This window comes from Bubalus bubalis, chromosome 23 (assembly GCF_019923935.1).
Source record: "Bubalus bubalis isolate 160015118507 breed Murrah chromosome 23, NDDB_SH_1, whole genome shotgun sequence".
Taxonomy (NCBI): domain Eukaryota; kingdom Metazoa; phylum Chordata; class Mammalia; order Artiodactyla; family Bovidae; genus Bubalus; species Bubalus bubalis.
This window is the reverse complement of record NC_059179.1, coordinates 16,017,500-16,031,414: the sequence shown is the minus strand read 5'-3', so window position 1 is coordinate 16,031,414 and position 13,915 is coordinate 16,017,500. Positions and strand designations below refer to the sequence as shown.

The 13,915-nt window shown below is 40.8% G+C and overlaps 1 protein-coding gene and 1 long non-coding RNA gene across 2 annotated transcripts in view; both read right to left on the bottom strand.

Moving 5' to 3' along the window:
• TBC1D12 (TBC1 domain family member 12) overlaps positions 1-13,898 on the bottom strand; it is a 121,803-nt gene extending 107,905 nt beyond the window's left edge. The window contains exon 1 of the mRNA XM_025274145.3: positions 13,806-13,898. Within this exon, the coding sequence (XP_025129930.1) occupies positions 13,806-13,837 (32 nt within the window). The 5' untranslated portion in view covers positions 13,838-13,898. The remainder of the gene's footprint in view (positions 1-13,805) is intronic.
• On the bottom strand, positions 353-11,155 carry LOC102399316. The gene is made up of 3 exons (XR_003106207.3): positions 10,855-11,155; positions 9,437-9,615; positions 353-750 (listed from the first exon to the last, which is right to left on the bottom strand). It is a non-coding gene; the product is annotated as an uncharacterized LOC102399316 (long non-coding RNA).
• Positions 13,899-13,915: the final 17 nt, after the last annotated feature.

The window sequence follows — 13,915 nt, the reverse complement described above, 5'->3', positions numbered from 1 at the left end:
ACAGAAAGAATATATATATGTATAAACACACACACACATATATATGTATGTATGTATAACTAAATCACTTAGCTATATACCTGAGACTAATACAACATTGTTAATCACCTACATGCCAATATAAAATAAAAGTTAAAATATTCAAATAGTAATGAGTGGCAAAAAAAAAAGAGTAGAAGGCACATGAAGACTCTGGGAAGAAGACCATGTGAAGATGGAGGCAGAGATTTGAATGATGCATCTGTAGGCCAAAGGAACACAAAGGATTTCTGGCAACACCATCAGTTAGGAGAGAGGCATGAAGTGCATTCTCTCTCAGAGCCTTCAGAAGAAACCAACGCTGCCAACATAATTTTTTTTTAATTTTATTTATTTATTATTTGTTACTGTTCTGGGTCTTTGTTGCTGCCCGTGGGCTTGCTCCAGCTGCAGCTAGCAGGGGCTACTCTCCAGTTGCAGTGCATAGGTGTCTCATTGCAGCGGCTTCTCCTGTTGCAGAACACAGGCTTTAGGGCATGCATGCCACGGTCGCTGTAGTGCGTGGGCTCAGCAGTTGTAGTTGCTGGTTCTAAAGCATCAGCTCAACAGTTGTGGCACGTGGGCTTAGTTGCTCCGCAACATGTGGGATCTTCCCTGGACCTGGGATCGAAACCCGTGTTTCCTGCATTGGCAGGCAGGTGGATTCTTCACCACAGCCACCAGAGTAGTCCCCTTGCCAGCATCTTGATTTCAGACTTCTGGTCTCCAGAACTGTGAAAGAATAAATTCCTGTTGTCTTAAAGCACTAAATCTCTGGTAATTAGTTATCACAGCCTTAGGAGGCTAATATACCCTAGTCTGGGCTCCCCAGGTAGCTAGGTGGTAAAAGAATCCGCCTGCCAATGCAGGAGCCAAGGGTTCAGTGCCTGGGTTGGGAATACACCCTGAAGGAGGGAGTGGCAACCCACTCCAGTATTCTTGCCTGGAAAATCCCATGGACAGAGGACCCTGGCAGGCTACAGTCCATGGAGTCGCAGAACAGCTGGACAACACTGAGCAACTATAACAACAATACCAAGTAGTCACTAAGGTCTGTTTGTTTTACCTTCCTGAATATTTTTTTTAATTATATAATACAATGTTATTAACTGTAGTTCACCATGTTTTACATTAGATCCTCTGAAACTAGATAACTGAGATCCTTACAAACTTTCAGCTATAAGATGGATAAGGTCTAAGGATCCAATGTAAATATACTCTAAATGTACTCACTTCACAATATCTACCCACCCAGACTAAGTCACCATCGTCTCTTCCCTGGGTGACAGAAGCAACCTCCAACCAGTTTCTCCACATTCACTTGGGGCCACTTCAAACATTTCCCCATGCTGCAAGCAAAGCACTTTCCAATAAACTCACATCTGATCACTGCCTTACTCTTTAGTCACCTTCATATGAACCTTTCAGCTGTTTAAAAGAAACACTTTTTCGTTAGGTCTCATTTCTCTATTGTCTCCATTTTTTTCCTCCTACATTTTGGCTGTTTCTTCTAAGTACTCTTCTAAGTTCCTCTTCCTTGAATCATCCTCAATTTCCACAAATGATTTAAATTCCATGCATGCCTGGTAAACCCTTAGCTAGGAAGAGAAGGTGACTAGGACTAAGGTTACGGATTATAGTTAGAATACAAGTATTGAGAAGATGTGTACTGCAGATTAACCACAAGGGTGAGAATGATGGTAAGATCACAAAGCAACTGCTGTTTGGTAAACCACAGCAGGACAGCCACAAACCCAGAGAGATAAGACGCTCTAGAAATGCAAACTGATCCTTTTGGAAAGCAAATTGATGACACATATCAAGAGGCACCTCAATCCTACTCCTGGGAATGTGTCATAAGGAAATAATTCACAATAATAAAATAAAAGCTACACAAGAAGGCCTGTAACAAAATGTTTAATAGTTAAAAGTAAGAAATCACTTATTTAAAACTGTATTAAATTAATATAGAAAGTGTACAAAAAACTAGGTTTATCTATGAAATATTACAAAGTTGATTAAAATGATAAAATATAGAAATATGGGGACATTTTACAAAACAGTATTAGATAAAAGGTAGAGAAACATAATTGTTTATCATAATTATGATGATGTATAAAATCAGCATCTCCAGTTTGATAAAGATAAAAAAAGACAGATATGAAAAGAGAATGATGGAGGGTTTTTTTTTGGATTTTTATATTTTTCCTTTCTATGATATTTTATTTTTTAAATATTTTTATTTATTTGCGCATTTATGTATTGCCTGTGCTGGGTCTTCAGTGTTGTGTGGGCTTTTCTCTGGTTGTGGCAAGCAGGGGCTGCCCTCTAGTAGCCGTGTCCTGGCTCTCATTGTGGTGGCTTCTCTTGCTGTGGCACACAGGCTCCAGGGCACATGGACTCCAGTAGTTGCAGTTCGCAGGCTCTAGAGTGTGGGCTCAGTAGTTGTGGTGCACGGGATTAGTTGCTCCTTGGCATGTGGGACCTTCCAAGACCAGGGATCATGTCTCCTGCACTGGCAGGCGGACTCTTTACCATTGAGCCACCAGGGAAGCCCTTTTATGATATTTTAAAATGGATTAAGTAGCAATTCTTTAGAAGAATAGTCTGAAATCCATTTCCAAACACATATCATAACTATGAACTGTGAAGAAGCAAATAATAAAGTCCCTTGGACTGCAAGGAGATCCAACCAGTCCATCCTAAAGGAAATCAGTCCTGAATATTCATTGGAAGGACTGATGCTGAAGCTGTAACTCCAACTTTGGCCACCTGATGCAAAGAACTGACTCATTGGAAAAGACCCTGATGCTGGGAAAGATTGAAGGCGGGAGGAGAAGGGGACAACAGAGGATGAGATGGTTGGATGGCATCACTGACGTGATTGCCATGAGTTTGAGTAGGCTCCGGGGGTTGGTGATGGACAGGGAGGCCTGGTGTGCTGCAGTCCATGGGGTCACCAAGAGTCAGACATGACTGAGCGACTTAACTGAACTAAGAAACAGACCTTATTTAAGTTGTTTGGTTTGTCCTGCTAATGTGACTGATTTGGTGCAGGATCAAGCATTCCTGTTAGTTTTCATGTCTCCTTCTACCCCTGCAACGCAGGACGGTTTCTGTCTTTCTTTGTCTTCCATGACCTCTGGGTTATCTGTCCAGTTGCACAGGGTCCTGTCCTGCACATCTGATTTAATGCTCTGTCATTGTTGTCTTGAAATTCTTCATCATTTTTAAGGAAATTTTGAAATTTTCACATTTTAATTTGATCTGCTGCTGCTGCTAAGTCACTTCAATCGTGTCCAACTCTGTGCGATCCCATAGACAGCAGCCCACCAGGCTCCCCCGTTCCTGGGATTCTCCAGGCAAGAATACTGGAGTGGGTTGCCATTAGTTCATTCTGAATGACCTTGACAGTTTTGAAAAAGATTGGCTGGCTGTTTTATAAGATCCTTCGGTTTAGGTTTGGCTTAATTGCTTCTTCATAATTCAATCCAGGTTATGAATTTTTGGTAAGAATACCACTGAAGTGATGTTGTGTCCTCATGCCTAGTAGCAGGAGCTGCAGAATGCTAGTTTATTCCCAATACTTGTAACACTAACTTTAATAACTTAGTCAAGATGATGCCTTCGTTTTCTGCACTGTCAAGTCACTGTTTTGTCCTTTGATACACATTTTCAAATTGCTTTGTGAAAAGGTTGTACAATTTTACATTTCCTACCAGCAGTGTGTGAAAGTGCCCATCATCCTAAACCCTCACCAAGCTAGATCCTATCTCTTAAAAAAAAACTTTCCAACTTTACAAGAGGACTTCCTTTAATTATTTCAAACTACTATACTTTTCTTTGAAAAGTACTACTAATGAAGGTGGACCTACCTCCTTCTCCATCCCAGCCCACCCCACAACCATATTACTTAAGTCATTTACACTTCTTCTTTTGAGATTAAGTAAAAAATTTCTTTGGTCCAACCTGCTTCTAGTCCACCTCAGTGATGAGATAATCCTAAGAAATATTTGTGAGTTGAAAGGGCACCACGGAGAAGTATACAAATTATAGGCCATCTCATGTGGTTTTAAATGTTTAACAAAACGGACAACAGAAATCCCCTTTAGGAGATGATGATTATCGTTAGTATACAACTGTGTATTGTAAATTCCTGAAGGGGCTGTGATAAACTGGCTCTGGATTTAGGCCACTGGGGAGAGAAGAGAACGCCTGTGGCTTGCTCACAATGGATGTGTGAAGGATAAACAGAATACAGGAGGAAAAAAAATTGAATAGAAGATTCTAGGGTGCTCTGTTGGAGGGCAGTGGGGATGAGGTAACCGTATAACAGAAAACCTCTGATAGCTGAGTTATTCTGGTGATCCAGCTGGCATGACTTAGTCAAATCAAGTACATGCATAACTTGTGACCCAGCAATTGCTCTCCTGATTATATCCTTCAAAGGAAATTTCTCACAGGTCCTTAAGAGGAATACTAGAGGATGCTCATTAAAGTGTGCATTAAGGTGTGTTGTTGTAGTTCTTGTGTGAGGTGGAAAAGAATTTGAGACAATCCTAAATTGACATAAATATGTAATAAACAAGACGAAGAACTATGGAACAATTAGCAACAACAGATCAGATACACACAGAGTGAGGTTAGGATACACAGATATACACAGAATAACTATATTAAAACCACTGCCAAGTGAAAAAAAGAAATGAGAATAATAAAAATCATTTACATAGATGAATAGTTGCTGCTAAGTCACTTCAGTCGTGTCCGACTCTGTGCGACCCCAGAGACAGCAGCCCACCAGGCTCCCCTGTACCTGGGATTCTCCAGGCAAGAACACTGGAGTGGGTTGCCATTTCCTTCTCCAATGCATGAAAGTGAAAAGTGAAAGTGAAGTTGCTCAGTCGTGTCTGACTCTTAGCGACCCCATGGACTGCAGCCTACCAGGGTCCTCCGTCCATGGGATTCTCCAGGCAAGAGTACTGGAGTGGGGTGCCATTGCCTTCTCCAGATGAACAGTACATACATACAAAACAAATATGCCTTTTTTCAAGAACATCAATAAATTTTTAAAATCTATATAAACAATGGCTGAATATGGAAGAAAGAGAAAGGAATTGCTAAAAAGGGTTAAAACTGAGTATACTGATAAATGAGAATGTAACAGAGTCTCTGCATGGATGAATGATGATAATGTGTCAAGAACTGAGGAAGGTGTTAACTCTGCATTCAAGGAAGAAGAAAGAAACAGGGGGAGGAAGTGAGGAAAAGAAAGGATGGAAGTTAAGAAAGAAAAAGCAAGAGAGCAGCAAAGTGATGGGCAATCAGCTTCTGTTCCCTTTGATCACAGGGCTTTGCACACATTGTTCCACTTGCTAAAAATTCTGAGACAATGATGACCATCACCACTGCCATGACCACCACACACACATATACACAGTTAACTCCTCTTTCCTTTAGATCTCAGCTCAGTCATCAGTTCTTTAGTAAAAGCCTCATATGACCTCTGATGAGGCCATAGTCCCTTATCATAATAGGTCTTAACACCATATTCTCTCTTTTTTGGCACTAAGGGGATTTCTTTGGAAGGAATGATGCTAAAGCTGAAACTCCAGTACTTTGGCCACCTCATGCAAAGAGGTGACTCATTGGAAAAGACTCTGATGCTGGGAGGGATTGGGGGCAGGAGGAGAAGGGGACGCCAGAGGAGGAGATGGCTGGATGGCATCACTGACTCGATGGACATGAGTCTGAGTGAACTCTGGGAGTTGGTGATGGACAGGGAGGCCTGGCATGCTGTGATTCATGGCGTCGCAAAGAGTCGGACACGACTGAGCGACTGAACTGAACTGAAATGAATTACACCAAATGTTTTAAAATTAGAAAACTTTACATCTATCTGGGTGGTTTGTTTGACTATTATCTGCTTCCCACCAGTAGACCAAAGCCCTACAAGTGCAGGGATGGTATCATTTTCTCGTTCTCATGCCTGGACACTGGCTGATAGTTAAGTGGCTAGTTAATATTTGTTACATGGGTAAATTAATAAAAGGATAAATGAATGAACTGACAATAAAGATTGGAAAAGAGAACCAAAGTGGAAGAGCTATGAAAAGAGCCTCACAGAAGGTCTTGAAATTATTTGCCAGAAAGGAGGAGGGACTGTTTCTTAAGTTTACCACACCTTTTGCAGCCAGGTACTGTATACCATCTCACTCACTGGTAGGCACTGTTATCCTCAAGCTTTTTTCCATTTGGGGTGTGGCAATTGAGAGAAACTGAAAAGGCGAATATTCACCAAGAATGCTGAATAGAAAGGAAAGGAAAAAAGAACTGGAGAGAAAACAAGGGTTTAGCAGAATGCAAGTGGATACTGACTAAGCTAAAAAGGAGATAGCTACCAACCCACTCCAGTATTCTTGCCTGGGAAATCCCATGGACAGAGGAGCCTGGTGGGCTACACTTCAGTTCAGTTCAGTTCAGTTCAGTCACTCAGTCCTGGCCGACTCTTTGCGACCCCATGAATCACAGCACGCCAGGCCTCCCTGTCCATCACCAACTCCCAGAGTTCACCCAGACTCACGGGTCACAAAGAGTTGGACACAACTTAGCAACTAAACAACAACAACCAAAACAGTACTTTTGACCTAAAGTGATTGATCTACTGAAAGCAGTTCACCTTTGGGATGGTAAGAATAGGCTGAACTAATATTATGCCATGCAATCCTGAGATTTAAAATCAAGATGCATGTCTCATACTCAAGAATCTTTAGGGACCAATAAGGCTGATGGATAACAGACAACAGGAAGTACAGGGGCTGGTGGGGGAACTAGAGACTAAATACTGAGTGAGTGTATGGTCCACTCAAAGGTATTTAAAAATCAATGAAAAGTATCACACACACACAATTTTAACCAAACACAACTACTCCTCTGGCAGTATCTGGCCATGAGCCTCACGTCTGTGCCCCTATGACTGTTCTAAATCCCAAAGAGCTGACCATGTCAAATAAGTAACAAAACACCCAGAATAATCAAAATCTACAACAACCAAGGGGGGTACCTAAACTTATACCTAAGATTCACCTCAATTCATCAGTTAAATATAATCCAAAATACAGTAAATATTTATTGTTTATAAATACAGAGTAATGACCCAGGTGTCTCAGGTTAAAAGATAGAATTAGTTATGACTCCTGTACTTTGGTATTAGTTCAGGACCTACAAGGTCTCAGTTCAGGACCTACAAGGTTTAATGAATGGGCAGTCACACTGGTTACAGTGTGACTAGGTGACAGTGTGAATAGGTTACAAAATCATCTTTCTTATCTTCTCAGTAGAAAGTCAGTCTCTCATGCTGTCCATGATTTAAATCTCACCTACACATTCAACTTTAAACCTATCATAGTCATGTAACGTCCCGTATTCTAAAATCATCTCGTCTATCTATATAAAATTCTGATTTCTTTAGCCTTGGGTAATAGGAAAATAATCTGTGTTTGAAATCCAGTGCCTACTCAGATCCCAGTAAAGATGCTCAATAAATGTTCACTGAATCCAAAACTTATGTTTTTACAATATGTCCACAAATTCTCTGATATTTTCTCTTCAAAAAAGTATACTCTAATTCCCCTATCATTGGGAGTGGTCTGAAATAAAGTGACTCATTTTTAACAAACTGAATAGTGGGAGTGATGACTTCCATGACTAAGATCTTTAAGAGGCATTAGAGTTTTCCCCTTGCTCTCTCTTGGATAACTTGCTCTGGGGAAAGCCAGCTGCTGTATCATGAAGACACTCAAGCAGCCCTATGGAGAAGTTCATGCAGTAAGAAACTGAAGCTTCCTGCCAACAGCCAGTAAGTAAGGAATGATACGTCCTGCCAAGAGCCATGAGTGAGCCATCCCAAAAGTTAATCCTTCCGGGGGAGATTTAAAAGGGAGAGGACATATGTAGACTTATGGCTGATTCGCATTGTCGTATGGCAGAAGCCACCATAATATTGTAAAGCCATTATCCTCTGATTAAAAATAAATTTTAAAAAAGAAAAAAAAAAATTAACCCTTGAGCCTCAGTAAAGTCTTCGGATGACTGTAGCCTTGGCCAACAGTTAAGACTGCAACTTTCAGAAGCAGAACCATCCTGCTAAACCACTCCTAAGCTCCAGATGCACAGAGATTATGTGAAATAATAAATGTTTATTATTGCTTTAAGTTGATAGCTTTTAGAGTAATTTGTTAAGCAGAAATAGATAACTCATATGCCTCCGGGAGTTGGTGATGGACAGGGAGGCCTGGCGTGCTGCGATTCATGGGGTTGCAAAGAGTCGGACACGACTGAGCGACTGAACTGAACTGAACCGATGCCTACTGAAATTATCATGATGTTATGACATACATGCCTCTGATGTTTAAAACCTAGCTGTTTTGGCGCCTCTTTCACTTACCTTGTACTGTTCCTCCACTTTCCATCTTTGCCACCTCCAGAAGGCGCTCATTCCCATAATTTCTGGATATTAAAAAGTCCTTTTGCTCCTAATGAGCCCAAGAGAGGGATTCCTTAGGGGCAGACTTTATCTTCTTTCAGGTGTGACAGATGTTGGAGGAGACAATCATCAAGATCTCTCATCAATCTATTCATAAATATCTACTTATTTCACTTATGCATCCATTTATTCACCTGAGAGGATTTTAATTATTAGCAACATGGACTTCCCTGGTGGTTCAGCAGCTAAGACTCCATGCTTTCAATGTAGGGGGCCTGAGTTTGATCCCTGGTCAGGGAACTAGATCCCAATATGTCGCAACTAAGAGTTCGAATGCCACAACTAATCAACTAAGATCCCACAATCTGCAATGAAGATAGAAGCTGCCACCTGCTGCAACTAAGACTGGGTATGTAGAATGTGTGTGTGTGCTCAGTCGTGTCCGACTCTTCACGACACCATGGACTGTAGCCCACCAGGATCTTCTGTCCATGGAATTATCTAGGCAAGAATACTAGAGTGGGTTGCCATTTCCTTCTCCAGGGGATCTTCCTGACCCAGGAATAGAATACAGGTCTCTTGAGTCTCAGGCACTGGCAGGCAGATTCTTTACCAGTAGTGCCCCCTGGCAAGCCCACAAAACTGGGTACAGCCAAATAAATAAACAATTAAAAAAATAATAATTAGCAGTATCAGCTTATAAAAGGAAGGGAAGCAATCAGAAGCATAAATGCCACCTAAGCAGGTTTTAGGACTATATGTGGATAAGCCCATAAGTGGAAGTATTTCCAAACTTGTAACCAAAGGAAGGACTTGGCCTTTGGTGAAAGATGAAGTAGAGAATATTAGAATAAGCCGGGGCACATTGTGATATACAAGGTATCTAAGATATTAGTTTCATCTTATGGTCTCTTCCCTGTGCAGGGTACTTACCAGCAGCTTTAGAATAGAGGCAGAGACAATGTGTCCTTGTTTTGTAGAACACTCTTTCACAGAGAGCTCCTAGCAGAGGCTGGTACAGAGAGAGAGTGAGCAACTATTGCTGCCAAAGGGATTATCGGAAACTGGACATGACTTTGTGTGTGGAGTCTACTCCCCCTTCCCCAAAGATTCTGGAAAGCAATGAATAAACAAGAGTGACTCTGAACAGACAATTCAAGTAAAGAAAGGAAACATTAGGTCTTAGAAATTAAATTTATCAACAAAATCTCAAATAGAAAAGATTATCACAACCCTAGGAAAATCCCTCTTTGTTTCCTGATCTATAATATTGCAGATGAGAGGGGAAAAAAAGAAAAAGCTTAAGGTATTTGATCTCTTTTGCTGAAAACCACTCCCACTGGTAGAACTGGCATCTTATTACATTTCCTGCCTGGTAAAACACAGACTTGACTACACCATAATATCTAATCCTCAGATTTATTAACTTTGAAATAGACACAATATCATAAGATTACTGAGGAAAAATAATTATATTTAGGGAAATAAAAATGCTTATGCTTTGGAAATAAAGATGCTTATTAAGTGATAATTGTCTTAGGTTAGGGGTCCCCAAATTTGACACTGAGTCAAGGTGTTATGAGTTGAAGTATGTGCCTTACAAAAGATGTTATAATTCTTATCCCCAGTATGTAGAAATGTGACTTTATTTGGGCATAGGATCTTTACAGATGTTACCAAGTTGTGATAATGTCATGAAACTGGGTCCTTGATCCAATATAACTAGTGTTCTTACATGAGGGGAAGATGGCCACGTGAAGACACAGAGACAGGGGAGAATGCTATGTAAAGATGGAGGCAGAGATAGGAGAGATGCATTTACAAACCAGAGAATGCCATGAATTGCCAGCCATCACCAGAAGCTAGGAGAGAAGCATGAAACAGACTTCTCCTCAGAGCCCTGAAGAGGAACCAACTGAATCAACACCTTTATTGTATTTCCAACTTACGGCCTCCAGAACTGTGAGAGAACAAATTTTTTTGTTATAAGCCACACAGTTTATGGTACTTTGTTATAGCAACTCCAAGAAACTAATATAGAAGGATTCGAGAGTATGTGGTTTATGTTGAAGGAGAGACCTGGAACCACTGACGGAAGAATGAGCAAGTGAGACTGAGAAGAGAAAGTCAATAACAGAGTAGGCTGATGGGTGGGTAACCCTGCAGGTAGGGCTCAACTCTGCTGCAGACTCCTGGAGACAACAGAAGGTGCCTCAGAGTCATTCTGCTTTTGAGAAGTGAGGACATTGGTGTACTTATGGGTATAAATATTGGTACATTAGTGTTCTGTGGTCACTGTGACAATCACCACAAATTTGGTAGCTGAAAACAATGAAAACTTATTCTCTCACAGGTCTAGAGGCCAAAAGTTCGAAATCAGTATCTTTGGAATCATGCAGTCAGCAGGGCCATCCTGCCTCCAGAGGCTCCACGGGAGAGTCTGCTCCTTGCCTCTTCCTGCTTCTGGTGGCTGCTGGCCCTCCTTGACTTGTGGTTACATCACTGCACTGTCCGATTCTGTGGCCACAAGGTCTCCTCCTCTTCCATCGGCATGAAATCCCCCTCTGCCTAGTTTCCCTAAGGAACACATGTGATTGCATTTAGGGCCCACCTGGACAGTCCAGAATCATCTCCCTATCTCAAGATCCTTAATCATACCTTTGGCTCTAAAACACAAAATTCACCAGTTTCAGGGCCTGATATCTTCAGAGGATATTCTTCAGCCTACCACACTTGGCATATGTATTTATCCTTCAGTTTTCAAGTGTCATTGGTTGAAGACTGCTCTCAGGGTCCTTGGTGCTTCTTGACTGCCCTGGAGGGGCTGAGAAAAACTCCTCAGGTTAAAAGTTGCATGTATTGAATGGGAAGTGCTGAGAGGAGGTCAATGGGATGACAGTATCTGCTACACTATTATTTTTTGTTATTTAGATTTTTGGGTTAACAATTTTAAATTGAATAATTAATCATTAGTTATAATTATTATTATTAGCTATTTTAGCCTAATTTCCTGATGACCCACAATATAAATTATTTGCTCTGTGTGACCTTGCTTAAAAATTTTTTTTAAAGAAGAGTAAATAATGTTTTTAATGATAGAAATAATCTTCAGTAAAGTTTTATATACCACATGTGTGCACAGGTACATTCAGCCCATATAGAATCTATTAAGTGGAGTCATAAAGAAACCTCTCGAGAGGCAGACATTTTACTTTACCTGCTGTATACAGTGAGTCCAGTCATTATTTCTTCATATAGGTGTCACAGACATAAGGTTTATGAATCTTTCTGCCTTAGGTAGATGGATGAGATCACACCAGAAGAGCAAGCAGAACAAAAAGAGAAGTAGAAAGGTGGGTCAGGAGTGGGACCCTGAGAGTAATCTACATTGAAGAGGCAGGAGGACGAAGGAATGAAGGTAGGAGGAGAAGCTGGTAAAGAGGCTGTTAAGGGAGCCAAGAGAGTCAAAATTCTAATGTGAGAAAGGAAAACTGCAGCAGAGAGATCTAGTGAGGTTAAAAAAGAAATAATGTAATTCAGTGAACACTTAAAAAATTTCACATTATTTGGAGATTCTTGGTGATCTTATTGAGAGCAGTTACAGTAGAATATTATGGGCAGGATCTCAAAAGGGTTCACAGGAACCTCTGGGTACAATCCCTGTGAAGTTAGTATGGGGTAGCCCAGTGACCCCTCTTAGTCCAAGTATTCAGGAAGGCTATGGAAGATCCAAGAGGATCTAGCCCAAACTGAGCTTAGTGTGGATTGAGTGATTGGGAAATGACACGAAGCTGGGGGTGACGTAACTGAGAAACCAGATTACATTAGTAGGAATCATGTAAACTTCCATTTGTTAAGTTTGTGTTTAAATGACAGATTGCTCAAAATCAAGATGGGAAAGATTAGCTTGGCAACAAGTGCTTAAAAATGATCCAAAGATTTTTAGTTGATTATACACTTTAAATGGGCCAAGAGTATGACCTAATTCTTTAAAAAGCTAGCACAGGCTTGGGCTGTGATAATAGAGAAGATGAAGTGGAGATACCAAGAGAAATATAGTTTTTTTTTCTTTTTCTTTCCTTTTTTTTGAAGTAAAGACAACCAGAGAATGAGGAAAATAAAACAGCAATTAAAAGGAGAAGTCATTAGGGAAAAAATGGAGGATGGAAGAGATTTGCATATATTAATCAGCCAAGGGGAAAGATGCACTAGGGAGGGAAATAGAGAGCAGGGATAGTGATACATGGAGTGTGATGAAGCTGGGAGAAGTTCATTTTGAACTGTAATGGAGATGCCTCATCCTTGGAGAGACTGGACAAGAGGCTGAAAGGACGGGAGTGACCACAGATAAATCATTATGTTTGAGAAGGAATTCAGACTCTTGGGAAGAGCACAGGCTAATGTTTTCAATTTGTCTGATGAAGTAATACTCCAGTGGTACAGGTTCTGCTGTCTCTGAGAATGTGTGTAAAGGAGAGCAGTGGGGAAATTGAGGAAGTTGGAAGAGAGGGAAAGAAGAGTTCTGGATAGAATGGGATTCTTGGCTCTAAAGTGGGATCCAGAGACTGAAAGGTTTCTTCTCGGTCTCTGTAAGACCAGCACCTACAAGGGAGGTCAGATTCTTTGGAGCTTCTACTGGCCTTTCCTCTCTAGGTCAGGACTGCTAGGCCAGACTGTCAGGATGTTCTCATAATTGCAGACTTTAAAAACAAAAACAAGAAAAAAAAAACTAAAGCAGAATTCTTAAATTTATTCATGAAAAAAAAGTCTTTAGACAATCATTTTGAAAAACATAGTTATTCTTGCAATGCATAAATCTTCCTGTTAAAACTAATGCGGAGGAATTACTAAGGAGACAGAATTTACAGAAAAGTTATAGTTATAAAAAACTGAAATGCAGATGAATCTCACTGATATAACTGTTTATCAAGCAGTGATTAAATTAAAGCAAAAAAGGTTTCAAAATAAAACATTAAGAATCATAGACTTTTGAGTGTTGGAACTCATGAGAAATCATTAGCCATTCCACAAACTCGTCCAGAGAACCTGTCAAGGGGCAGGTATTTCACAAGTGAAATAAGCTCTTCTCTGTCGCACAAAAATCAGTATTTATAATAGAAAGATGAGACGAGCTATATCGTATAACAAGCTAAACATGAGGAGAGGTACAAAATACAGGAAGATGATTGAAAAACTCAGATCCTCTCGTTCTGAGAAGAGCCCAATTTCCTGAAGAACTGCAAGGAAATTCGGCAGGAGTCAAACATTCAGAGACCCTGTAGAGAGACCGCTGATTACCCACCTTTGGTGATTCACAGTGCCGTGCGCTGCCATGAGCGTGCACTCCGGGGCGCCGTCGGCCCAGGGCCGCGAGAGGGCGCACGACAGCCCCTGTCTACGGAAATCCCGCCC